Raw genomic sequence first — 27,521 nt, 5'->3', positions numbered from 1 at the left:
GCCCACTGTGAGAGAAAGAACTTTGGGCCAAAATCTAAGCCAAAGTGGGAAAGAGCAAAATCACCTCTACTTTTATATCCCAGAGGTCCCAGAAATCTTCACCTGAACCCGCACGCCCCCACTCCACCCAGTGACTTACCCACTTATACACACACACATACACACACACACACACACACACACACACACACACACACCCCCCCCCCCCCCCCCCCCCATCGATCTACACAGACACACAGCCCAATCCCAGCAGCTTCAGCCTTGCAGATCTTTTCCTTTGGTGGTTCTGAGATGCTTCACTTACAAAGGCCCTGCGGACGTGCTAAATTCCCCCACTACCCCAAGCCAAGGTCTCTCTGTGTAGGAAAAGTAGAGCTTGGGTATCCAAGTGAACCACAGGCAGAAGCAGAACCCAATTCTGATTACCATCTCCAGAGTCCATGGAGGTCAGACCAAGGTGGGCAGGGTTCCGAGGCCCAAGATGTGGCCTGATCCCTGCCTCCCCCAAGGACAAGGGCTTAAAATGCATTAAAATGCACTGAATTGGTCAAAATTACACCCAAGCCCGATAAAAACTAGGCAAAACCCTCAAGCCACCTTCTACGTTATTGAAAAACCAACCTGAGGCCCAGAAGTACAGAGGGAACTTTGCCAAGATGCTGCTTCTACCCCCCGACGTGGACCGAGGGACCTGACAGGCTGAATATGATGACGTCAATTCCAGTGTTTTAGAGATGGGAGACTGTGGTGCAGAGGGGACCGACCACCCAAAGCACATGGGGACCAGAAGTTGAGCTGGTCACACACAGTCTGCAGGTGGCACCTCTGTGCCCTCCCCAGAACACTCCCACATCCCAACATGGGCCATGCTGGCCAGCAACGGGTGAGTCTCTCATTCCATTGGCCCAACCCGATCCTCTGAACCAGAAAACCGAAGCCTGTGGCCAGTGCACCCTACCATCCATGGACTCTCCTGATCATGTAAGGGTGCCTGTCCCTCTGACCTCTACAGTGCACTTCCCAATCTCCCAAATTCCCACCCACCAAGAACCACATATTCTGGCCCAACCTTCTCACACACGGGCCATACACACAGTGGACGGACAGGCCATCAAGGACCTGGCACAGTGGGGGCAAGTCCTCGTCTGGGATCCAGAAGCCCCAAGAGTGGATATGCCCTTGCCTCTGGTCCTCAGCTTCTGCATCTATGAAATGGGAACAGTGAACCTCCACAGCCACCCGCCAGGCCTTTAACACACAGACCTCGCTCTTTCAAAGGGAGGGATGACACCACCTAAAATTCCCTCACGAATCTCAGGCATGCTCAACCTCTCTAGAAGGAAGAAACTGAGGAAAGCAAGAAACCCACGAAGTCAACCCATTGGAACTCCCTGTGAACCGGGGTCCGAGCTAACACAGAACTCTACGCAGGACACGGTGCTTAGAAAAGCACGGCATCTACACATACCAATTACCAGGCCCATGGATTTCTGGGCAATCACAGCCAAGGCGAAAAGAGAAACAGAGCAGACCCCTCTGAGAAAGGTGTCCTCAATACAAGGTCACTCTAAAAGGAAGGCCCCTCGCAGACTGGGAGACTGGGAGCCTCTCTGGCCAGGACAGTGGTGTGAACTAGGTATTCTGTCCTACTTCTCTCTGCTCTGGGCACGGGGCTGGGAGCACAGGAGACGCGCAATGAATGTGTTGAACTGAACCGAATTTCTGGACCACATCCATCTGGAGGTAAGTGAAAGAGGAGGGAAAACCAAGTGTAGATATTGCCCTGGGGGGGGGGGGTATCCCCCCACCTTACACAGGGGCCCCAAAATTTAAAGAGGATTTTTGTCCAACTAAACAAGTTCCCTGAAAACCCTTCTAAAAAGCCAGTCCCTCTCAGGGCACTAAAAAACAGGATTCCATTTACACGGTGGTGTTTTAAGAAGGCAGCTATTGTATGCAGGAAAGCGAACCTGAGCGCACACCCTTCTATCCACGCCCCCCCCCCCCTTTGTGCGAGGGGACAAGTCCCACGTTAGGGTTCCTGGAACCCAGCTCCCTCTCCTCCGCCCACCCTGCCTGGCCAGACCCCCATTAACGCACTGCTAGTGCCATCAACACTGTTGTTTTGGAATGTGCCAGTAATTCTAGTGGCAGGAACAGCAAGCTTTAAGCTCAGCAGAGAAACCAGCTGGAGAGGCAGCCTCATGAAATAATGAAATGCCAAACCAACCCCTACATCTTCTCCAGTCTCTCAGGTCACCTACCAGATTAGAAGGCCTGTTGCTATGGCAACCATATCTTGCAAGTGCCGGCTGAACTTCCCCATAATTTTTAACCCTTTAACTAGCTCGAGGAGGGTGGTGTGCAGATGAGCCCAAACCACGGAGAGTTGGCCGGCTCTGGCTCTGGCGGCGCTTTTACAAATTAAAGCAAGGACGGAGGCAAACAGCGGACGGGGGGAAGGGCGAAGGTCTCACTTAAGCAAACAGACAAAACAGCACACATCCACCTTCCCTTCCCATCGTCCTGCCACAAAACCACCGCGACGAGCGCGGCAGCACAGCAAACTTTTCAGGCACCTGGCAACTCGCGCGGAGCACAGGAGCTGGGGACAAGATGGGAATAAACAAAGGCAAGATGGGACCGTGCCTGCCCCTCCCGGCCAGGCTCCGTGCCCTCGCGCTGCAGACTATTGCCGGGCCCTTCTGTGGTAAGCAGAAGGCGGACAGGAGCCAGGCGGAGGGGGACAGATGGCCAGGCAAGCACTGGCACTTTCCAGTTGTCTGATGGGCGCCTGCTGCCAAACAAGCTCCCACCTCCCTGCGGCGCACCGCCCCCCCCCCCACCATACACACACAGCTCCCGGAAACTGCGGTGCATATGCTCCAAGGGGAGCCAGAGCTCAGGGGGCTGGCTCTTCCAGCCCCTGACCCCCCACATCTGCAACTCATCGGAGATGCACAGGCAGGGGCCTCCACTCCCGCAACCGCCCAGGCCGCTCCCTCCCTCCTTCCAGAGGGAGAGTCTCCCACCCACCCCCAGACACTGAACCCTCTTTGTGCTCAATGACCAGAGTTCAGGGGGTCCCTGAGGAATAAATCTTTAAGATGACTTTCCTCAGCCTCTTGGATTTGACAGGAGAAACTTCATAAAACCACGCAGGGGCAGAGTGAAAAACTCGGGCTGGGCTTCGGCACTGGGGGTGAGGCCCCCTCGCCTCACGCCATATCTTCCGTTGGGGGGAGACTTGGAGGAGACAGGGAACAGGGCCCACCGATGGGAGCACAGGAGGCCTGTGTGGTTTCCCCGAGGGCTGAGAAGGGGTCCCTGGACGGAAGGACGCAAGGAAGGGGGGCTGATTCCTCGAGAGAGCAAAGACAGAAGCGAAGGGGGTAGGAGGGAGGAGAGAAAGGGAAGAAAGCCAGGTACCCAGGACCCAAAGGACAGGGTGGGCAGCAGCAGTGGGTGGGAGGCACTGCCCACGTCTCCCCAGAGTGCCTAACGCAACACCCCCGCCACCCCGCCAAAGCAGGCAAGGGGAAATTGAGGCCACTGTGCTGGGCACACACCACAGCCCCTCTCCTGACAGAAGGCTTTGGATTCACTTAGAAAGTTGGGCAGGAGAACTGGCAGGAGGGGGCAGGATGTGCAACATGGGGGTGGGCAGTGCTTCAGTAGTGTGTTCTGGAGGGCAGGGAGGGGGTTCCCAGGCACTGTACTGGCTCTATTGGGACAGAAAAAGGAGAAAATGCAACCCTGCCCACCCTGTCACCTCACCTCCGCCTCAAGCACTGCCCAGCCAGCCTGGCCACCTCCACCTCTCACCCCCGCCGGGGGACACCTGGGAGGAAATCCAGTCCAGTGAATTAAAGCACTAATGTTCTCTTTGCCAAGTGATTAACGAGACGTACCACAAACGGCACGGCGCCCAGAGAGGAGTGAGGATTTTTATTATCATGCTCACCCGTCACCCAGGCCTTCTGCACGCACAGCAGCCGGTCAGTCAGGTTAAAGAGGAGCAGAAGAGCGGCCGTGGGGTGGGGGCGGCTAAGGGTAGGCCACATCCCCGGGAAGAGGAAGGGAGGGCACTCTAGCTGCGGCTAGAGTTTTATCACTGGCAGCAAGCACTGGCCACCGTCATACCTGGGGGACACTTCCAGGAGCAGCCGGGAGGGGCCCTTCAAAGGAGGACGCTCCAAAGCCAAGGCAGTTGGGCAACCAGTGCTAACTTCCCCTACCATCTAGACATGGGGTCCTTATATTGGGGTCTCCTTCCCTAACCTACTCAAGGGCAGGGCTGTGACCACACCTTTATATCCCTCTGCAGGGTCCAGGATGGGGCAGGAGCTCCAAGAACACTTGGAAGATAAAAAGGAATCGGCTTTTTTCCATTTTAGCCCACCAGATGGGTAGGCTGCCACCAAGCTTATCCATTGTTTGGTCTCATCTATCCAAATCCTTTGGTTCCCTCAACAAATCCATGTCGAGCACTTTCTATGTGCCAGGCACCAGGCACCATGCATACAACCGTGAAAACTACTGCCCCTCAAGGAGCACCTCTTCCATGGCAACTATCCCCTGTACTCTGCTGGCTTTCCACCCGTCTTGTGCTCAGCAGGCCCTCGGTATCTGATGGCTACACCGGATCCTTGGATTCTCATTAGGTGTGCCCCTAACGCTTGGCCAGCCCACCAGCTCAGGTGGGACAGAGGAAAGCAAGGGCAGGGTATGAGGGTTTCTGTGCAAATCCCAGTACCTGTTGGCCAGGGCTGAACAGCCAGAACCCTCACAGACAATTCAATTCTACAACCGGCAAACTAAAGACCCTTTCTCAGGAGCTGCAGCTCCAGACTCCAGGGTGGGAGAGAGTACCAAGAAAAGATGCAAGAAGCCTTCCAGCTTAGCCTTCCAGCTAAGTTAGCCTTCCAGCTACAAAGGCTAACTTCACTTGCCATGTGACAGGAGAATGGGGACAAGCTGACTTCTACCCTCTGGACCCCAGTATCCCCTGCTGGCGAACCAAGGGAGTCCTCCCGTCTAATCTCTGAAGACATTCGAATAAGCAACGTTAGAAGAGCAGCACCATCCTGGCTGGACAGGGGTTTTGAACAAAGAACCCAGCGAGGAGGATTCCAGGCAGAGTGGGCCTCCTGCTACGGAGTCCCCACCCACGCTCTCAACAACACAGGGAAATTCTACCCACAGCTCTGAATAATAATAGAAGTAACATTTAGGTAAGGTTGGGGATTAAGCTAAACCTCACATAAGAGGCAGGGATGTTGGCATTTGGAAGCAGGAAACAGGCCTGGGAACGCACTTAATACCTACCACAGAGCAAAGCGGATCGCGGCCAGCTCCTGACTCAAGAGCATCTTCGCCCCTGCCACACTTCTCCCTCTTGCCAACTCCAGACACTTCGAGGGTGCCGGGCCAAAGAGTGGGGCTGGAGGTCAGTTTTGGGAGCCACATTTTCAGAAGAACATTGGCAAACCAGAAGCCAGGAGAGAAGCCTTCCAAAACAGAACAGGAGCTATTTTAAATGGAAACCCACTGGTGCAGGTGGGGGAGTTTTATGGGAAGAATAGAGAACATGAATGAGTTGCTATAATTAACCCCCCCCCCCAAGAAAGCTGTCATAAGGAAGAGGGAGTCTTTCTACTTAGTGGTGGTAATACCAAGAACAGACACTAATTCTAACTGTCTAAAACTGAAATGTGCTGCCCTGTCAGGTAGTGAGTTCCCCATCACTGAAGGGGAAGCAGACACTGGAAAGAAAACTTGGGCCAGGGAGTCTCAAGTTCAGAAGGGACTTTAGAGATTATCAAATGGTAAGGTGCTGATGGGAAGAAAATGCAAAGGGGAGCATTCAGGCTGTGCATGTTTTAAAATGGGTTTTCCTGGGGCACCAAGGTGGCTCAGTCACTTGGGCATCCAACTCTTAATTTTAGCTCAGGTCATGGGATCAAGCCCCAAGTTGGGCTTTGTGCTAGGCGTAGAGCCTGCTTGAGATTCTACCCCCCCCCCCGCCCCCCGCCTCTGCCTGTCCCCTGCTCACGCTCTTTCTCTGTCTGTCTCTCTCAATAAAATACCCTTTACGGGTGTCTGGGTGGCTCAGTCTGTTAAACATCTAACTTCGGCTCAGGTCATGATTTCATGGTTCGTGGGTTTGAGCCCCATGTGGAGCTCTGAGCTGACAGCACAGAGCCTGCTTCAGATTCTGTGTCTCCCTCTCTCTCTGTCCCTCCCCACTTGTGTGATCGCTCTTTCTCTCTCTGTGTGTCTCAAAATTAAACAAACATTAAAAAATAAAATATCCTTGGGGCCCCTGGGTGGCTCAGTTGGTTGGGCGTCCGACTTCAGCTCAGGTCATGATCTCATGGCTCGTGGGTTCGAGCCCCACGTCAGGCTCTGTGCTGACAGCTCAGAGCCTGGAGCCTGTTTCAGATTCTGTGTCTCCCTCTCTCTCTGTCCCTCCCCACTTGTGTGAGCATGCTCTCTCTCTCCGTCTCAAAATTAAACAAACATTAAAAAATAAAATATCCTTAAAAATAAAATAAATAATAAAATAGCTTTTCCTTTAAAAGGGGGGTGGGGTGGGTAGGACTCCTAAGGGGACATGAACATGTTCTTCCTGCCCCTCACTAACCTGCAGAGGGTGTTTTATAAATAGAAAGTCTCCCCAGACATCCTTGGTCAAATTCTTCCCCGCTGCAGAGGTCACTGTTTTTGTGGCCAAAGCTGCAGGTGGTGACTGAGAAGTTGGATAAGGAAGGAAAACTCCATTATGTAAAAACTCAAATGCTTAGGATGCCTCTGTGGAGCAGAGGATCAGAAAATGAGTCGGGGAACAGACCCCGTGTAAGAAACAAGGCAGGTAGGTATTCTCCGTTTTGGGGGGGGTGGGGTGCCATGCTGGAATCGATCACCAACATTACCCAATCTGGCACGCTGAGGGTAGAGGGTGGCCACAGAGATCAACATTCACCACCCATGCTGGGAAAATGTTCAGACCACAAATCGGTAATCACCACGAAGCCAGAGCTCGACCTCCTGCCACTGCTGGGTGTCAGTGAGAACCAAGTGTATTGTAACTGCTACTCCTTCAGGGCCTTGTTCACTTGCCGAATACAGAGGACCTAGAACAGTGCCCAGCACATAACATGTGCTCAAGAAATACTCGTAGAGGGGCGCCTGGGTGGCTCAGTCAGTTAAGCACCTGACTTTGGCTCAGATCATGATCTCATGGTTCATGGGTTCGAGCCCCACATCGGGCTCTGTGCTGACAGTTCAGAGCCTGGAGCCTGCTTCAGATTCTGTGTCTCCCTGTCTCTCTCGGCCCCTCCCCTGCTTGGGCCACCCCTCTCAAAAATAAATAAACATTTTTTAAAAGTTGAAAGAAAGAAAGAAAGAAAGAAAGAAAGAAAGAAAGAAAGAAAGAACAGACTGACTTGTAGAAAGAATGGGTATTTAAAACAAATGAGCAGACCAAGTATCTTTTCCCTTAGTTTTAGAGTCAATTGCATAACTTCTTTTCTCCCGCTGATTCACCTCTCTCCTTGTGTTCAGGCTCAAAATATTACACGAAAATTATTTTTGCATTCCCCGCATCTATGGTGGGATAAAGGAGCAGTCTAGAAGCTGAGGGTAGGAAGTTATGGCATGGGAATATGGAACCCTCAGTTTGAGCTCCACAAGGGTAGGAATTTTGGTCTGTTTTGTTCACTGCTTTTTCCCCAACAATGTGGTATAACAACACTGACACCAGGAATGCACTCAACAAACCTCTAAAAAGCATCAGCAAACACATTCACTGTACTATCTTGGCAAGTCACTTCTCTCTATGGGGGCATCTTTTCTCAGCTATAAAATAATAATGCCAGAGGGGCTCAGGGGTCCTCAGCCAGTTTTTACGGGTTCCCACATCTGTGATCCAGGTGAGCTGGCCACACAAATGGCTTTAATCAGAAGCCTGTCCGGGTCCCCCCAGGAGCTGCCACAAAGGAGGAAGCTAGGAGGCAGTGTGGTGCCATAGAAAGAGCACAGGCTTTAGAACCCATATGCTTAAATCCCAGCTCAAGCTCAGGACACAAGACTTAAGGGATGTCACTGAACCTCCTAGAGCCTCAACTTCCCCATGTGCAAGATGGAGAACCACACCAAGCTACCTCTTCAGATGGCAGTCTGCATTATATGATAACGCACGTAAAAGCACCTTGCAAGGGTTAAGGTTAGCCCAGAGTGAGGTTCCACAAACCCTCACTCACAGAAGGACCTCTGTCACTTCCACTTCTACACTTTACGATGAACTTCTATCCTCAATGGGAGATGCCAATTCGGGACCAAAGTATAGTCAAGACCAATTCCCAAAATAACGTTATTTGAAGATTCACGATCTATAACTTGGCCTGTCCTGACTACAAAGATGTAAATGTTTAATCTTATGCAGTTCATTCAAGCTCTTTGCTTCCTTCTCAGAAGACTAAACAGACGAAGGTTTGAAGAAGAGAGAGGGGAAATATTTGGAAAACTGAACACCCCTAAAAGGAAGACAAGAGCCTTTCTGAAGCTGCGATTCAACCCACACTGATGGCTGGAGTGGAATAAGCAGAGACATGCTGCCCCCAATAGAGCAAGCCCTCCCAGACCTCAGACAGGAGGTAGGGAGCCTGCTCACCCTCCTCCCCACAGCCCACCAGTAAAACAAGCAAGGCCGTAATCCGTGGTGTATATCAACACAATACCTATGAGCAGCACAAGTGACAGCCAAAATCAAGACAAGTGACCTTACTGGACTTACGGGACACACTCAGGCCCTCCACACCACTAGGATACTGCCGGGCAATGTGCGTTATCATTAAAAGGTAAAAGACCTCATTTTTAACTCTCCCTGACAGGTAGGCATGGCCAGCCTCCTGCCCTCCCACCCCCCAGGGTCACCTCTCCCTCCTCGCTAAAATTAGGAGGCAACCAGAAGTTCTCCTGGGAAAAGACTGGGGACATATTTAAAAGAGCTCAGCAAAGAAGGGTTCACAGCCTAGCAAGTATTTGTTGGGTAGTTTCAGGAAATATTTAGAATATACCCCTTTTCATTCCCAGTGTGGCATCGCATTTGATTATCTTCACCCAGGTTTTGATTTCCATGGTTAGGACAAGCAGAGGAGACCACCGACCAACACATCCACACAAGTACCCTAGCAGGGGGAAGAACTCCACTTTCCTCACCAGTCATTCACTTCCTCACTCTGGACCATGAGCTCCCCAAGAGCATGCTGGGGGCTGCTGCCAACACTGTACCCCCGGACAATCCCCGGCACAAGTAGCTGCTCAAGTAAGAGCAAGCTTCCTCAGGGGGCGCCTGGACGGCTCAGTTGGGAGAGCATGCGATGCCTGATCTCGAGGTTATGGATTCGAGCCCCACCTTGGGTGTACCGATTACTTTAGCAGCCCAGTCGGTGAAACGTCAGACTTTGGATTTCAGCTCAGGTCGTGATCTCACCATTCGTTGAGTTCAAGCCCTGCATCGGGATCCGTGCCGGCAGTACGGAACCTGCTCTGTCGCGCTTTCAAAGTAAATAAATTTAAAAAAACAAAAAACAAAAAAAACTTTCCTCATGTCCACTGAGTGGTGTCAGTCCACAGAGCAGGCTCTCCACTGACAGTCCTCTCGTCCCCCAAAATAGGCCTGGCAAAGGAAGGAGGTTGGGGGACACGAGGGATGGCTCTGCTCTGTGGAAAGACCAATTAGCTAATGAGTGGAGGAGGGGCATCTGGGCGGAGGCCCTCCTCAGGGCCACAGAGGGCGGCGAGTGAGGACTCCACCGGGTTGAAACCTCCACCCCACCCCAGGCTCCCCCAAGAGGGCCCTATAGACAGGCACGGGCTCCTGCGACCCGGAGAAGGAAGTTATTCCACCAGGAAGGGTCACCCAATGGTACATTTCCCACCCCACGTGCTCCCGGCCTTGAAAGCTTCAGGAAATAGCAGGCCCCCAAATCTACCTTGTTTTTTTTTTTTTTTTTCATAGACCAGGTAGTTGGTTTTATTTATTTAAGTCCTAGTTTATCTTCTTAAGCTGTCCAAACATTTGCCAGAGTATCTCAGCCACATGCTAGGCTGCCCTAGGGGTTAGTTCTGCTTTTAGTGGTGGATTTTTTCCCCCTTTCTCTCCCCCCTCCACCCGATAACAGCAGAGCCTCACATTTATAAGAGCTGTGCGCTTCCCGGGAGTCACTAATCTGACTGGATGGGGGTGGGGGGCTAGAGTGACGGGTCTCAAAGTGCGTTTGCACAGCACACTCTTGTGTCACTCTGACTGCACACTTCCATGGGGAGTCTGGGAGAGTGGGAGGGGTATAACCCTCCCAGCCTCCACCGTAAGGATGCTCCACTTTCTGGAGGGCATTCTTGGGAAGGGAGGCACCAGGCCTTAGGAAGCCCACTCTAGCACAGCACCCCTGAACCCCCAAATACTGTCTGCGGAGTCACATCTCAGTTCCACAGGAAAACGATAAAGACATTGGCTTGTCGTAGCCACGTGAGACTTCCAATCCAGACTGCAAAGCTCTTCAATGGCACCCTGCCTTGTTTTGCCAATCTGGGAAATGGGTACAAATGTTCCCTTCTCCTCAACTCCCAAGAGAAGGACCAACAGAGGACACGTGACAGCCCTCAGCAATAATGTGAATACTGAGCACTTCTTCACCTGGAAGAAAAGCATTATTTAGCACTATTCAAAGAAATGAGGGACGATCTTGCTACCATATCAGCCATCTGATACCACAGTTACAAAGAAGAGGGGTAACCTTCATTTACACTCCTTTACCCCCACTAACCACAGTGTCCTCAGGCCCTCAAAGAAGTAGCCTCTCAAAGTAGTTTCTTAAAAAAACAAGAAGTTGTGTATGAGCAAGGAGCAGAACAGTGCTGTCCCTGAAACAACCCCACGTACCACTGATTTTTTTAATGTTGAAATAAAAGCCTAAGAAAGCCATACGCTGACAAAAAGCAAGCAGGGTTTGTTTTTTGTGTTTTTTTTTTTTTTTTTTTCCTCTCCCTGTAAAGATGTATCACAGGGAAAATATAGAAGGAAAGGATACAGGGAAAAAGTATGCTGTTTTGTGGTAGAGTTTCCTTAATCAGACTTAAGCTGGGATTTGCCAAATCTTACAACTCTTCCGAACAGGGTAATTTGCATAGAGCTAGACACTCCTGCTCTCCAAGAGTCTGGACAGACTACCTCCCAGTTACCAGAGTGGAAACCTAGGGGGCAGACCAGATTCGTGGCAAGGTTGGGCCTCAGGAGAGCTCAGGTTGGTCCCTAACTCAAGTAAGACATTCTTCCCTGAAGAAATTCTTCAGCTGAATGTCTGACTTTAGCTCAGGTCCTGATCTCACAGTTTCTGGGCTCGAGACCTGCATTGGGCTCTGTGCTGACAGCTCAGAGCCTGGATCCTGCTTCGGGATTCTATGTCTCACTCTCTCTCTGCCCTTCCCCCACTCACACTCGCTCACGCTCTCTCTCAAAAATTAATAATAAACATTAAAAAACAAATACAAAGAGAACACTCTAGAGCTAGGGCTGGCAAACTAAAGTCCACAAGCCAAATGTTAATAAAGTTTTACCGGAACAGACACACCCCTTCATTTCTGTATTATATACGGCTGCTTTTGCGCTACTATGCAGGGCTGAGTAGTTGCGACAGAGACCATGCAACCCACAAAGCCTAAAATATTTATTACGTGGCCCTGCACGGAAAAAGCTTGCTGAACCTTACTCTGGAGTCAAACATAACCCACTACAAAGGGTGTAATAATAGATGGGTTTCAAAGAATGAGGATAGCTGGTTTGGCACCTCCACTTCAGAGATGGAGAAACTGAGGCACGAAGAGGAGGAGGTGACCTGCCAAGGTCAGGCTGCAAGAAAGACTGACAGGTCCCTCCTGCCTTCCAACCCAGCACTCCTTTTAACACAACACAATAGGTGAGGCTTCTCATAATAAAACACCAGCAACGGGGGGAAAAATATAAACAGAAAATTCAATTCTGCAAATGTGAATGCCTGGCCCAAGTTTAACATCAGCAATGTAAAAAATGGGGAGGGGAAGGAGACATAGAATGGCCTATGCAAATTAATATCCAAAAAGACACACTATTTTAAGCCCTTTAGAAATACCCCTTCCACATACCCAAAGTGCATGTGCTAATTACAAATCCCGCCCTCTCCCTGCCCAGGCAGAGGCCCACCCCTCCTCGCCACTGTGGTAGTGAACTTGGCAGTGCTGAACCCAAACAGCCCGTCTTTACCAGTTGTCTGCAATTTCAGCTTCTCTTGGTTCTCACACAACTCTGCCCTTGAGGAGACCAAATTAGAGAGGTCTGTGCTCATTTTAACACTCTAATAATTAAGACCTCTCCCAAAAGGAGCGCCCAGCACTTCCCCCAAAACAGCTACTGGAAATCAGGCTGAGAGGGAAATGCAGATGGGAAAGACCCAGGCCTCCGCAGAAGGGGCAGGAGGGAGGGTTCACATCCACATCCTCCCTTTCCAGAGCCTTCCTCAAACCAGCACCAGGGAAAACCCTGGACACCGTGAACAGTGCATAGGGGTGAAGCAATATTACAAAGTGAAAATTAATTAGCTGGCATGTTGACAGAGGCTCCATTGTGCCGCACGGTGAAGCAATCAAAGTGCAAGGGCATCACACACAATGTCGAAAGGCCCTTGGCAGCCACAGGTACGAGAGGTGAGGACATGCTCTGTCGTGTCACCAATATGGTTCCCTCAAGGAAGGTATGCATGCCTGTGTGTGTGTGTGTGTGTGTGTGTGTGTGTAATGGCTAGTATAAGACAAACCTGGAAGTAGATTTTCTTAAATGAATTTCAAAAACAAGCAATGACCAGCAACCTGACACGACTCTACTCTTCGAAAAGCTGAAGGGAAGGGCAAACACAAACTGAGGAACAGCAGGCAGCTTGCCTATGAGCCACTGAGTGGCCCGAGAGCAGGGCAGGCAGGTTGGGAGTTGTCACTCGCAAGGCAGATGCCAGGAAGGGCAGCTACTCCCCCACTCAAGTGACAGAGCAGGGAGGGGAGGAGGCCCAACTATCACAGATATTAATGGCTCTAGGTGCTCCCTGACGTGCTTGCAATCACCCTATCCAGCCATGTCATGAACTGCCACTCCCACCCGCCCGCACACCCTGGCCATCCCCAGCTCTGCCAGCAGCGGCCTCACCCCCCAGCCTTGCTCATGCTGGTTGCTACACCCCTCCGGACTGACTCTCCCTGAAATCCAGTGGGCTGTGCAGCACGGCCAGTGAGAGCAATGAATGCCTACGCTCAAATCCTCGCTCAGACCCTTACTGTGTGACCTAGGGCGGCCCGCTTAACCTCTCTGTGTCTCAGTTTCCTCGCCTATAAAACTACAGTTCTCACCTCATAGTTATTCGTGTGGGTAAGATGAGTTAGGTTACATAAAATGTGGTGAACACTGACCGACACAAAGTCAAGGCTGAATAAGTTAGCATTATTAAGGCCCCCCCACCCCTCCTTCTTGGAGAGCACTGCCTTCAGAAAGCCTTCCCTAATACCCTCCGTGGTTTAACTGCTCCCCCACTGGAGCCCGGGGCTCCAACTGCTGCTAACACCTCTCTGGTGACATTTATAGCTTACTTATAGCTTATGTTGTATGCATGGCTATTTATATAATTGTTGTCCACATGACTGAGTTAGGCAGAGTAACTAACTACGTCCATTCCTATATCTTGCAATGCGGGGGCACAATCTCAGGTAACTTTCTCGAACCTTCATTTGTGCCTTATACCAGACCATTACATTGTTGGCTCATAATTCTCTCAAAAACCCTGTGACGCTCCGGACTCTTACCCCAAGTATATGGACGAGAGATTTGATGCTTTCTCATGAATGGGTGACTTACCCAAAGTTACAGTGAGTTATCATGCTGCTATTTAATTTGGGTTTGCTGATATTAAAGAAATAGAGTGGGCACGCAATAAGGCCTCCTGTCAGAACTGAAATGGCTTTCAGGGCTGAACCAGAGCAGATATTAATACATGTAAATGCAAAGAAAGGGACCAGAAGGTTAAGTCTGGTTGTCAGAAGAAAGAGGGCAGCAAGGTGCAAGGAGGTGCTCTTTACTTTTTATTTTATACACCTCTGCATTTTAGCAGTATTTAACACAAGAAGTACTTGGGTACCGGGGTGTCTGGGTGGCATCCGACTTTGGCTCAGGTCATGACCTCACAGCTCATGAGTTCAAGCTCCACGTTGGGCTTTGTGCTGACAGCTGAGAGCCTGGAGCCTGCTTCAGATTCTGTGTCTCCCTCTCTCTCTGCCCCTCCTCTGCTCGTGCTCTGTCTCTCTCTCTCTCTCTCTCTCTTTCCCTCTCAAAAATAAACATTAAAAAAAAGGTGCTATTCACATAATTAAAAATTAAGAATCACGTTATACTCATCTCCTACAAGACCTGTAACCACTCAGACTTAATTCGAATAAAGGTTAGAGATTCCTGGACAAAAGGCGTGGCACGATCCAGCTTTGTAGTCAGACAAACCAGGCTGCCAGTCCCAATACTGTCCCTCTTATAGCTGAGTGACACTGTTCACGGTACCCAAATTCTCAGCGCCTTAGGTCCCTCGAGCAGGAAAGGGACCACGTGATCTCACGGGGCTCATCTGAAGCAGCAAACAAAGTTCTGATGCACCATCTGCACACAGAAGGCCAGAGTGTGGCTGCCTCCCCCTCATTGGAAGGGTTCATTCTAGTCCATATCCACGAGTCAGTCCTCCTCCAAAATGATCTACTTGAGCCAAAAGGAAGAGGGGAAAAAAGAATGCCACCAACCACTGCTGCTGCCCATAAACCTCCACCCCTGGTGCTCCCGGGCAGCTCAGTTGGCTAAGTGTCCAACTCTTGATTTTGGTTCAGGTCATGATCTTAGGGTCATGATATGGAGCCCCGCAGGGGCTCCGCACTGGGTGTGGAGGCTGCTTAAAGATCCTCTCCCTCCCTCTTCCTCTGCCCCTCGCCCACCCCCCTCTCAGAACACCAACCACCCTTTAGGAGCCAGGCAGGATCCAGGCAATAAAAGTGGCGACAGAAACCTTCTTGTAAACGAGGCCCCTGATACCCCATTGTCTCTGTAGTCCAATCTGTGCCTCTTGCACAAGGTTTCAGGGACATAAAAAGCATTCATATAAATGGGTCTCCACTACCAAGTTCTTACACGGGGAAAAAAAGCTCTCAATCTAAGTCAGTTAATATGTATGAAGTCTCGGCCGCTGGAGCGGAGCTTCAGCAGGGTGAGAGGAGAAAGAACAAGGGGTCGGGGCCCTTCAGTGCCAGACCGGCCAGATAAGACAGCATGGCCAACAACATGAGGCCCTCCTCTGACTTCCCAGGTGCTGGTTACCTAGGCCAAGGCTGCCTGTGCAGCCGGCGTCTTCCGACTCCGCTGGTTAATACTTTTGCCAAGAACGACGCTGGGAAGTGAACCTCGGAGGCTATGAAGTGATGTGGTGGCAATTCTGATGCACTTGTGGTTATAAAGCATGCTGTGGATACCATGTGACCCAACTATTCCACATCTAAGAATACCATCCCATCTATGTGCACAAATAGCCACGAGGACGTTCATCACAGTGCTGTTTACAACACGTGAAAACCGGCAACAATCTTAATGTTCCATCATGAGGGACCAGTGAATTACCTGGTGATCACTGGAAGACACAAAGTGTGTAAAGACATGGGAGGGCAGAGGCTTATGGGAGCCCTTCACGAGACACCAAATCAGAGGCTTTGTGATGAAACAGACAGCTGTTAGGATGGAGATATTACATCGTAGCCCAGGAAAAAGGACTTGTTCTTGGACTGATAACCAGACCACAGCTGTCCTGGGGGGGGGGGGGTGCGGGGGGGAGAGGGTGTGGGAATCAGGGGCCCCTGAGTGGCTTAGTTGGTTAAGCGTCCAACTCTGCTTGATTTCGGCTCAAGTCATAATCTCACAGTTCTTGAGTTCAAGCCCCACGTTGGGCTCTGCACTGACAGCACAGAGCCTGCTTGGGAATCTTTCTCTGCCTCTCTCCCCTACATGCACATGTGCTCTCACTTTCTCTCTCTCTCTCAAAATATAAAAAAACATTTGAAAATACTGATCACCGGGACACCTGGGTGGCTCAGTCAGTTAAGCATCCAACTTCAGCTCAGGTAATGATCTCATGGTTTGTGAGTTCAAGCCCCACGTCGGGTTTTGTGCTGACAGATTGGAGCCTGGAGCCTGGAACCTCCTTTGGATTCTGTGTGTGTGTCTCTCACTCTGCCCCTCCCCCGCTCACGTTCGGTCCCTCTCTCTCTCCCCCTCTCTCTCTCTCTCTCTCAAAAATAAAATAAACATTAAATATATATATACATACACATATATACATATATACATGTATGTATATATATATTCATCACCCACTACAAGCCAGTCACTTTCCCACCTGTAGTATTTCTGAAACCGTTTTAGGATTCCTCAACCAGATAAGGTCCTGTGGCCAAACACGTTTGAGAATCACTGTATTTTATACTATCTGTCCACACCCCACTACCTTACCGTACCCGACTTCTGAGATCTGCAATGCATCCCAATGCACTAAAAACTCGAGAAGCCCTAGTTAAAGAAACTGCTTACCCCTGCATTTCGCACAAGAAGCTGGCTGCAGACCCTTCACTGAAACCTGTTTGAACATCTCACTGAAGAGCTGGGGAATGCTGACAAACTAGAAAGTACCCCAGATGTGGCTGGGAGGCATGGGGATCCCTCTCACTTACTAGGGAATCTTCAGCTAAGCCATCTCTTTTCCCTGGGCACAACCACTCCGCCTGGGAACTGAACTAAATCAGAGGGTCACAGGGGCCAAGAGGGGAGGTGTACAGGTGGGAGGTTCAGCAGGCAGGACTCAGCACCCCACGTCCCTTCAACTAGTGGACAGTTCCGTTTTCTGTTTTATTATTTGGTCTTCCACAGAAGCCTTCATTTAAAGAAAGGGCTCTCTTGCCACGAAGAAAAAAAAGTAAGTTAAAAAAACTACCGAAGCCTATGCCCTGTAAGGTACCTTCTAACCATTACAGTTGGCTTTCTTTAAATTTGTATTTCATGTGGGAGAGTCCTCTCAAATGGAAGGGCCGGGCCAGTCTTTCTGGAAAAGGTGAGGGTTTGAGCTGAACTTACTCCAAAAGAGGCTCCGCAGGTTTAGGGTTGGGGATGAACCAGGGAGCCTGCCTGTGGGCAGGAAGGCGGGGAGCAGGGTGACACTGCTGGGGGAGATGAGAGGGTCTGTGCAACTAAGTGGACGGATGAAAAGGCACCTTGGAAACCAAGGTCAAGAATATCCACGTGGAGGCTGACAGCAAGAAATCGGCTGATGTTTGAAGAGTTACGCGATCAAAACAAGAGAGCCACTAGTTAGGTGACCGTGGCGGACGGTTTCTGTGGCTCAGCATGGAGGAAAGGCTGAGGTGAAGAAGTGCTCATGGTCTGGCTATCCAAGGTCAGATACAGAATTCAAGGTTCAACTTGAATGAGAACTTCAAACTCAACCTCCACCTCAAACCTGGTATCTGATGATGCCCAGAACCGGCCTGGATATTCAGACTCGCCAACCAGTCTGAGAACATGACCCTGATCTTTTGGCCGAGATAGAGGATTCTCAAGGATGGCACCCCCAATGACCTCCTGGGCACATACACCCCTCGATGTTATCACCCCTCCACCACGCGGGATCCCCACATCCCGTGAGGGTCTTTGTGTGGAGTGGAAGGTCATCCTTGGGACGACCCATGAGAAAGCAAAACACGGAGTGGAACTCGGGGGTATCTGGAAGAGAAAGGCGTCTGTGCTGCCTCCTCCATGCTTTCTCCAACTAGGAGGGTTCAATCACGTTTCGGCAATTAGCTTGTCCCACCTTCCATCCCCTTCTGGATCACCATCTGGCACTCCATTTCGAGCAGCCCTCCCTCCGTCAACCACTACGCATCTCACTGAGACTCTCCAGGGCCTTCCTGGAAGCCGGTAGTTGGCTCTGTCAGAAAGGTGCACGGCTTCCAACTGGAATCCAGTTACAGCGCGCATCCGGCTTTCACTTATCTAGAAATCCAAACAACCAGGAAACGCAGGCAACGTCACTGGCCCACTTCCAGCTCGTGTGTGACACCGACGACAAGGAACTCCCCTTGCATGCCGATGTTGTTCAGCTGACAACGGCCGGCTAGAATGCGCTACTAAAAGTAACTGGGAACCCGGGGCGCAAGGGAAAGAGTCACGGTGATCAACTTGCAATGTCTGATGCGAGCAAGGGAGGAGTGTCGGTGTGTGCACCAAGCATTTGCCATCTGTCCTGTGTACCACGACTAGACTGGATTTTACTCCCAGCTTCACCGTATACTGGACGTGTGACTTGGGAAAGTCACAAAAGCCACCTACCTGCCTTTTCCTCCACAAAACAGGATAATAAGCCTTGTCCGTCACTCCACCAGGACTGCTGGAGGGTGCCAACAAGCTTGCGTACTGGAGACCGTGCTATAAAGTATCCAGTGCGGGGGATTATTATATTTAAGGGATTACAGTTCCTCTCCACAAGAGTGGCCCTGAGGCACTACACGATCCTGAAGAGGCTTCTAAATCAACAAAGAATTAGCACAAGCGCGGTGGCTGGGAGGGTGGCAGTCCTGATGAGGCACGGCTCACTTCTGAAGTTGGGAACGGTTCTCTGCCGCCGTCACACAGGACAAGGAGACCCGGGATCCCTGCGTCCTCACGGATTCTTCCTGATGTTGCCTGGCACTGTGCTGTGGCCACACACAGCCTGGAGACCCAAAGGCTCAGAACCACAGGGGCCGGTTTGCAAATCGACAGGGACAACTACCTCATCCCAGCAGGGGTGATGCGGGAGAGAAGTAATGAATGATACCGCTGCCCGGAGACCACTCAAAGGGGGTCTGGAGGTCTTGTAAAGGGCCATGGTGAAAGGCTCCAGGCAACCCTAAAGCTACGGACGCTTGTTCCACTGCATTATTTCTATAACTGTACTGGGTCACCATGCTGGCAGACACTGGACTCCACACAGGGGCCGCATGTTCTCGTAGGACAGAGGTGTTCGGGGTCTGGATTTGGTCTTGGGGGGGGGGGGGTGCGGTTCATACACCAGCACCAGGGTCAACTGCATCGCTATAGAGTAGAGACACCATCACAAGCTCAAGCATCCAAGTGGGGGAGTCCGGCTCTCAGGGTTTGAACGCTGGGTCTCCCACGCTGAGAGAGCCTGGAAAACACCCTTAAATTCTCTGCGGCCCAGGTTTCAACTGCAAAATGGGATATTGCCTGCCTTACAGGGTTGGTTATGGGGATTAAGTCACTTCACGCATCCAAGACCAGAGTCTGGCACAGACCAAGAGACCACATGTCCACGAGAAAGCTTCACCTTACACAACCAGCATGTTTGGAAGGCGGTCTCTGAGAAAGCCCTGGTAAAACTGTAAGCCTTGCCTTACGACACACAGGAGGGCCTGGCAGAGCCTTCCCGTGATGTAACGCAAGAGGGCAGGGACAGGAGGAGACACGCCCGACTCAGAATCTCAGCGCGTCTTGCCAATTATTGTGACTTTGGATGCATTATCCACCCTCCAAGCTGTTTCCTTTTCTATAAAGCGAGGCCAAAATCACCCCACAGGACTGATGAGAGGACCATCAATAATAATTACTAATATCGAGAGATAAGACACAATAATGAAAATGACTACTGTTTACCAGGGCCGTGCGTGTGCCAGTGCTGCGCCGGGCACTCTGCCCACGTTTTATCTAATCCTGCCCAAGTCCCACAGGCTCCTGGCCTCTCAATCAAGGACTGTGGGGGAGGGGAGAGACTGCCTTATGGTCGGATATTTTCTCCCTTGCAACCACCCCTCCTGAAGTTGCTGGGGGGGCCACAGCTCCCTGCCCACAAAGCACTCTCTGGACATACCCCACAGAGCAGACTCCATCCAAGAACCTCACTTCAGAGACACGGGTTATTCTCATTTTACAGATAAAGAAACTGAGGCAGGGAGGACTCCCCAGCTCGCCCAACTAGTGGGTTGTACCGCTAGTTAATGAGCATCTCCCTCTCGGCAATAGATCCGATCCTGTCAGGCAAGGCAGTAACTCAGAAGAGGCCATGGTGGGGATGTGTCTCTGGAGCTTGGCTCTCAGGGTGTGAACGCGGGATCTTCCATGCTGTGTGAGCCTGGAAAAGCCCCTTAATTTCTCCGTGGCCCAGGTCTTCAACTCCAAAATGGGATAATACTTGCTTCACATGGGGCGCCTGGGCAGCTCAGTCAGTTAAGCCTCCGACTTCGGCTCAGGTCATGATCTCACAATGTGTGAGTTCGAGCCCCACGTCGGGCTCTGTGCTGACAGCTCAGAGCCTGGAGCCTGTTGCGGATGCTTTGTCTTCCTCTCTCTCTGCCCCTCCCCCGATCACACTCTGTCTCTCTCTCAAAAATAAATAAACATTAAAAAAAAAAAAACTTACCTCACAGGGTGGGTTATGGGAACTATCACTTTGCACACACAAGACCAGAGCCTGGAACAGACCCGGAGCCCAAGTGTCAACCGCTGTCGATGTTCACTGTCCACAGGCCTCCAAAACAAAGATCTGCACCTGCCGGGGAAGTGCTTCCCCTCCACTTTCTCTTCCTCTGTCTCCTTTGCAGCCTAGCGGCAATACCCCCTCCAGAAGCCCCTGAGGCTGCCGGAGACTCCCCTGTCTGGGTTCCTTTCAGATTCTGCCTGGATCCCCTTCCCAGCACGGACTAGGAGCTACCTACTCGACTGTCAATCAGTCTGCCCACCCCTCTGGACAAAGATCAACTTGATCCTCACCCAGTTTTGTACCCCCTGAGCACCATGCTTTTGGCAGGACCCAGATGACACTCGATAAATGTAACCAAGTGACTGGCAAGCCACCCTCCGCAGGTTTCCAGTTCTCACACCAGTCATCTTTTACAGAGGGGCCAGGAGTGTCAGAGAAGGTGCTAAGCATCACACATCTGCACTGCTAATGTACACCTGTACCTTGACCCGTTTTCTGGATGGGTAAACTGAGGCTCAGTGGGGCCATGTGATTAAGTTAAGGCCACACAGCTGGAGACAAGCTGGGCCAGGACAAGAGCAAAGTCTACGGACTCCAGCAGACCTTACTGCCTAGTCATCCTCTACTTTGTCTTTGCTTTTCTTCCTTTTCTGTTCTTTTGTGTGTATGGTCTAACAGCGATGTGGCATCTTTTTGCACAAAGTGAGGTGTCCCTGCATATGATTTCCCCGTTACTTGGAACAATTAATAGCAAACCAACGGGCCTCCTCACTGGATGGCTCTGAGGCACCCAGGCCCTCCCCCCAGTGTCACCTGCACTAACCCACTGACACAGACACTCAAATGCCACCTGACTGACTGACAGCCTGGCTTCCACCTTCTTCCCTCTTCCCCTCGAGGGCCCCCAGAACCAACAGGGGAAGTTGGTTGCTAATAGCAACGGCCTTGGGAGCAAGGTGAGACCTAGCAGCCTGCTGCCGAGGGCTGGAGGGAAATTTTCAAGAGCCTCTGGGGCCTCTTTCCATCAATCAAGCCGGCCTCTTCCCTGCCTGGGCCTCAGTTTCCTCTTCTATAAAAAGCAGGCGCCACCTTCCCTGATTCTAGTTGTAGAACTGAGAAGAGTTTTGGGAATCCAGCCAACTGGGCCTCTGACTGTGGGGCGGGGGGCGGGGGGGGGGGTGCTGGTTGGATTTGGATGGGTCAGCAAGTGTTGTTTTTAAAACACAGGAATGCCTCTCAGCACCCTAGCTCGGCAGACCCCACCCCCACCCCCCCACACACATATTTACACCCAAGAGCAGCGTCTGAGCTGAGTGCCATGGGCTGAGCCTGTTCCAGGCTATGTGTGATCGGGACCACCGGAGCTAGAGCTACCATTATTTCATCCCATAATCCCTACTAGACTATAAACCTGCTTGGACAGGAAAGACCAGCTATTCTTGATGTTTAGAGTTGGCACCCAGGAAGTTCACAGGAAAGAGACACAGGTTGTCTGGGGGTGGCCAGCATGGCCCGATGGCTGGGAGCTCTGAGTCCTGACTCCTACAGCTACCCACAAGGTGGGCGCGGGCTCCGGGAATACAGCCCCTCTGAGCAAACACCCTGGGAAAGTGGTCTCAGTCCCCGTGACCCTTGTTATGAACCCCCTCAGCAAGCCACAAAAGGGCAGTCATCACTCCCTTCAGGAGCCATGGCCCTGCCCCTCCCGGTGCAAGTTCCTGACTTGTCCAAGCCTTTCCAGGATTATCAGTACCAAATCCCTAACATTTTCCGGAGAGAAACTGATTCACAGACCACTCTCAACTATCCTCTGGTTGGAGGCTTATGCTCTCCCCACCTCATAGCTGAAGAAGCTGTGGGTCAGATAAAGAAGCAGTCAACGAAGCCGTTCACAGGGCACAAGCTTTCCCCGGCTCTCTGCCTCCTTTCCCAAAGCAAACCCCCATCCCCTACAATACTAAGCACCCAGCCCCGGCCCCCAAGAGTTGAGGGGGAGGTGCAGTCACTGTCTATAATACCGACACCCCCGACCCCAAACCGGGGGTGTCAGGGGAACTCACTGGCCACTAGGGCATGGATTTGCTTTGAAATGCCTTCCGTCCTCACTTTGTTAAAAGGACAATAGCCTAAGCTTCAGCACGATGATGGAACTCTGGTGTGGGGGAGGGAGAAGGGGAAGGGCCTCCCGGGGAGATGTAAACAGCAGCATGGCACCCCCACCCCCTGGGTGAACTGGTAGGAGTCTCACCTGGCAACAGCAAACTAACTTTGTCCTGTGGCAAAACAAACAAGGCCGCAGAGAGGAGAGACCACCCAGCAGGCCGCGAGGACACTGACATAGCCCACCCTTCAGGTCAGCTTCCTACACGGGCCACCGGCTTTCTGCCATGTGGTTCTCCATTCGTGGGCAGAAGAGACCAGGGCCTGCTTCTGTCCTCATTTCCCCAGATGTTGGGCAGGACCCTCCGGTCAGAGCCTGCAGGGCTCAACGAGCTCAGCATCATGGCAATGATCCACAGCACATCTCCCTGGAGTCTCAGGGCAGCCTGATCAAAGAACGTCATCGCCATTTTACTGACGGGGAAACTGAGGCTCGGGCAGGGAGGTGGCCTCCCCAAGGGCACTCAATAAATATGGCCAACAGAGTGGATGACAAACCGCTAGGTCGTATTTATTCCTGTTTGGGCGTCACGCCACCCACATGCATCCTTTTACTTTTACTGGTTTCACAAAGATGTGTGGTGGACCCAGCAGGTATTACTGCCTAGGATACGCAGTGGTGAGCAAAATACTAAGTTGTGCACCCGCGTCAGTGCAAGATCATCTCTAGCGCACCTCCATGGGACTCCCATTCTGAGACATGGTTGATGCTGCTACTGGCCACCCCTGCCACCAGCCACCCTTGACTCTAGTGAATCTCCAAGCGTCAGGTTGTGGGCCACGAGACATAGGCCCTGGTAAACCACCTTATGAAAGGGGACACAGGCCAAGGTCTCCCCCAAGGCTAGTTTAGGTAGCAAAGGTGGTCAAGGCAAGCACTTCAGAGCTCACGCAAAAAATCGTCTTAAAAAGTACCACTTTTTAAAGAGAGACGCGCAGCCAGAGGCCTTCCTTTGGACTTTATCTGGACTCCCCAGGCGGCTGCGGTAGCTCCCCCTGCTACTGGAGCCTGCGCAGCAAAACCCGGTCCACTGGGCAGCGGGGCAAGTCCAACCCTGAGCCACCCAAGGGGGCACAGGTGGTGCTGACCAGGCTCAACAGCTGGCGCTGGAGGGGAGGAAGGGGGTGGGCAAAGGAGGGAAGGAGAGAGGAGGGGTTGGGAAGGAGAGGAAGGAGCCTTTGTACTGGCCTCCCTTCCCCCACAGCAATCCCCGGGAGCAACAATCAGTTATGCAAATAGCGACCCCTCCCCCAAGCCAGAGCCACCACCACCCCTGGGGGCCCCCTCCTACTCCCTCAGGGTGTCTCAGTCCTCTCTGGGTGTCTCCTTTGAGCCTTCTGCCTCCCCTACACACCCGAGGGGCAGGGGCCCTTAGGCCTTGCCCATTCAGAAAAGAAACCTGCTCCCCACCCCAACCCTACATATGTAAAGTCTTCAGTCTTTGGAATTCATTTTACCCTGATTTTACCACTGCCATAATCCTTCCTCGTTCTGGGGCCACAAAAAGCTAATCCAGGGAAATAGTTCACAGCTGGAAGGAGCGACGCGTGGCTTAAAGCTACACAGAGTAACTTGAACACACCACCCTTCTCCGTTTCGCGTTGCTAATTCTCTCAATGAAATACAGTATCTGAGGGACAAACTGGTGCGAGGCGGGGCCCTCCACATGCGGTCGGTGTGGACACTTGCCATCCCCATGGAAGGTCCCAGCTAGGTGACAACTTCCGGTGGGGGGGGGGGCTCTTATCTCCCCTGCCCTTCTTTTTTTTATGAGATACATACTTCTGATGGTTTCAGTTTCAAATTACCATCAGCCATCTAAATTGGGAATCGCAGAGCCGATACCACAGGTGCATCAGAGGTGGGTATTCAAAGCAGCCCTTATTTACAAACGGCGATGCAAATCTGCCCCATGAGGCTGGACACAAGTAACACACACCTCGGCTACTGTCCATCCCCGGAACTTCCACCCCAACCAAGCACCAAGGGCACGGGCAGCACGTCACCCCCAATCCTGAGATGGCAAATGACCATGGCAATGACGACAGAGATCTTCGGGCACGCGTAGGACCTGGCGCCCGTTATATCGAGTTGAGCTCCTGCCAGCTTTGAAATGAAGACAGTTGAAAGACAGAGCCTAAATGTTCGCTAGGAGTCCTATCTACACACTGGTCAAGTCTTCTCTCACCTCCTGGGCAACAAGGCTCCAAACCAAGAGAAGAGAAAACATGCCACACTCTAGGAACGCCGGAGGGCAGGCCACAGGGACTGCTTTTTTTTTTTTAAGTTTATTTATTTTGAGAGAGAGAGTAAAAGTGCAAGTGGGCGAGGGTCAGAGAGAGAGGAGAGAGTGAGAATCCCAAGTAGGCTCCACACCAATAGTGGGGGGGGGGGGGGGCTCGAGTGGCTCGATCCCACAAACCGTGAGATCATGACCTGAGCCCAAGCACAGGGACTACTTTTAAAGAGGACAATGAGTAAATGGTCCCAGGGCCAGAGGCCTCAGGCCTCATCTCACTCCTATTACTGAGTTCTCATCAGCTGAAAGTGCGACCCCCTTCCCTGGAATGGCCCCCCACTCCAAAACCCAATGTGGTCCTGGCTTTCCCTACAAGGACTGTCTCCCAGCTTCCCCTCGTAAACCCTCAAAGTCACTCTGCAAACCAGAAGGGCCAGAGCGCTCCAACCAGTCCAACCTCCAACAGTGCATTTGCTGAGTGCTTACTGCATACAGGGCACTGCCTTGCATTCTTCACATACTTAATCCTGAGAAGTGGGCCTTAGGCACTGTTGTCCTCTGTTCTCTGTCTCTGTCCTCTGAAAGAAACAGCCTCCGAGAAATACCAGGGTTACAGGGGACTCAGAACGGGCAATGCCTCCCCCCACTTTCCAGCATCAAAACGGGGGTCTCAAATCTGCTTCTCAGCAATACATACCAATGAGACAAATTTTACAAATCCAATAGTTTTAATGTTCTAATGGATCCCTGTGGCTTTTGATAAAATTCCTAGAGACAGAATCGTATGTAAATCTGAAAAATAACATGTATCAAACAACTCAAATGGGAGTACTGGTGAAACGTGCTAGAAAAGTGGGTTAAGAAGACAAAAAGTGGCTTTGGTGACAGCATTTAAGACACTGATGCCAAAAATGCACGTGGAGAACTGGAGTCAATTTTTTTATGTAAGTTAAGAGCAGAGTAGAGCACTTCTAAATTTACACGTTATCTCTTCTAACGTGCTTTTAAACGTATATGGTTAAATTAACAACTTGAAATATTTTAAGTAGGGAAAATTACTTCTGGCGACAATGAGGCCACACCAACCGGCCCCAGTTCTGCTCTGCCTCAGCAAATCCACACACCCGCTCCCACCTGACCTCCACAGGCCCCGGTCTCTCAAGTCCAATGTGAGGCACCCAGCCCCATGCCCTCAGGAAGCACACATCCTCACACCCCTGGTTAGAAACCAGGTTCGAAACCAGGCACTGGAGCTCCTACTTTCACCATGAAAAACTCAATCAAGCCCGTCGTTTCCATATGCTCAGCAAATCAAGGTTATGACTAGATTTTTCCCCCACGTTCAAGTTATCCTCCCCCAATGTATGCTTAGCTCCCAAGTGACCGCTCTCACACTTGTTTTAAAGATAATGAAGACTATCCTGTAACGAGGGTGGGCCTCTGGGAGCCAGAAGTGTGGGTATGGCTCTTTTAGGGGGATTAGCCCGCCCTTATTTCTAGGTGTCACACACAGAATTTGAGACGAAAAGGGCCCCGTTTTAGAAACACTCAGGGCAGGAGAAAGAGGAGCTTTGATGGAGGCCCCAGGGCCCTTCCTGGGGTCCTAGAAGGGGGTCCCCCGACCACACTACAGCCCCAGATCCCTCTGAGGAAGCAGCCCCCCCCCCCCCCCCAACAATGCTGCTCCTTCTGGAGGCGCTACCAACAACCAACACCAAACTTCAAAACTAACCACCACCTTTGCAGGGACTGGGGCCCCTGTCTGGTTCCTTCTAGTCCTTGTGCAGACAGCCAGGCCAGGCCCCAGCAGCTACTTTTGTTTCAGGGGGAGCAGAAAAGGCAGGGGCCTGGGCGGCCACTGGAGGCTCCAGTTAAGTTTCGCTGGTGAGTGAGTGGCGGGGGCACAAAGGAAGGAACCGCTGGGGGAGGGGAGGCCGCAGAGCTAGAGGGCTGGGACAAAGGGGACAAGAGACAAAGGGACAGGAAAAGGGAGCCCGCTTTCTCCTCTGAGGAAGGAACTCTCCATTTAGCCTAATATTTCACTCATACCTCCCCAGGCCAGGAGCGCACAAGGACACGTTTTGGGAGGTGGCTTCAGGTGACACAGACACCCCTCCCGCCTCAGCTACACAGTGATGGTTCTCCTTGCCCACCCCCCTTGCTTGTCCAAGCCCCCTCCTCAGCCCACTTGTTCAAAGTCAGAGAGGCTGCCTTTGATCAGCTGCCTCTCTCCAGCCCCATCCGCCACCCTGAAGAGAGACAAAGAATTATTTATTTGGAGAAAAGAAAAACCCTCAAAGTGTCAGCCAGTGACAGACATGATACTTTCTATACAGGAACGAGGAGACAGGAGCGAGGCGCCGGGTTTTCTAGTCTGTGGGGGGCTTTCACCAGCAACACACACACCAGCCACCCTCTGTACCTTCAGACACTCTCAAATCCTACCTGCTTGGCCCTTTGGGTTTTTTTCCCCTCAAGACCACTGCCTACC

At 51.6% G+C, this 27,521-nt stretch overlaps 1 protein-coding gene across 7 annotated transcripts in view; it reads right to left on the bottom strand.

Annotated features, from left to right (window-relative positions):
* Positions 1 to 27,521, bottom strand: part of SSBP3 (single stranded DNA binding protein 3) — a 163,332-nt gene that overhangs the window by 111,080 nt on the left and 24,731 nt on the right. Inside the window, exon 1 of one of the 7 annotated variants that reach the window (XM_060625846.3) lies at positions 5,329 to 5,500. The exons of 4 other annotated variants lie outside the window; for them this stretch is intronic. In XM_060625846.3, the coding sequence (XP_060481829.1) occupies positions 5,329 to 5,469 (141 nt within the window). In that variant the 5' untranslated portion in view covers positions 5,470 to 5,500. Of the gene's footprint in view, positions 1 to 2,264; positions 2,393 to 5,328; positions 5,501 to 27,521 lie in introns of those variants that run through there. 2 more of the 7 variants (XM_060625849.3, XM_060625851.3) reach the window with 2 other exon arrangements.

Source organism: Panthera onca, chromosome C1 (assembly GCF_046562875.1).
Source record: "Panthera onca isolate mPanOnc1 chromosome C1, mPanOnc1 haplotype 2, whole genome shotgun sequence".
NCBI lineage: Eukaryota > Metazoa > Chordata > Mammalia > Carnivora > Felidae > Panthera > Panthera onca.
Note: the sequence above shows the minus strand (reverse complement) of the source record. Positions and strands in the feature narration are given on the sequence as shown.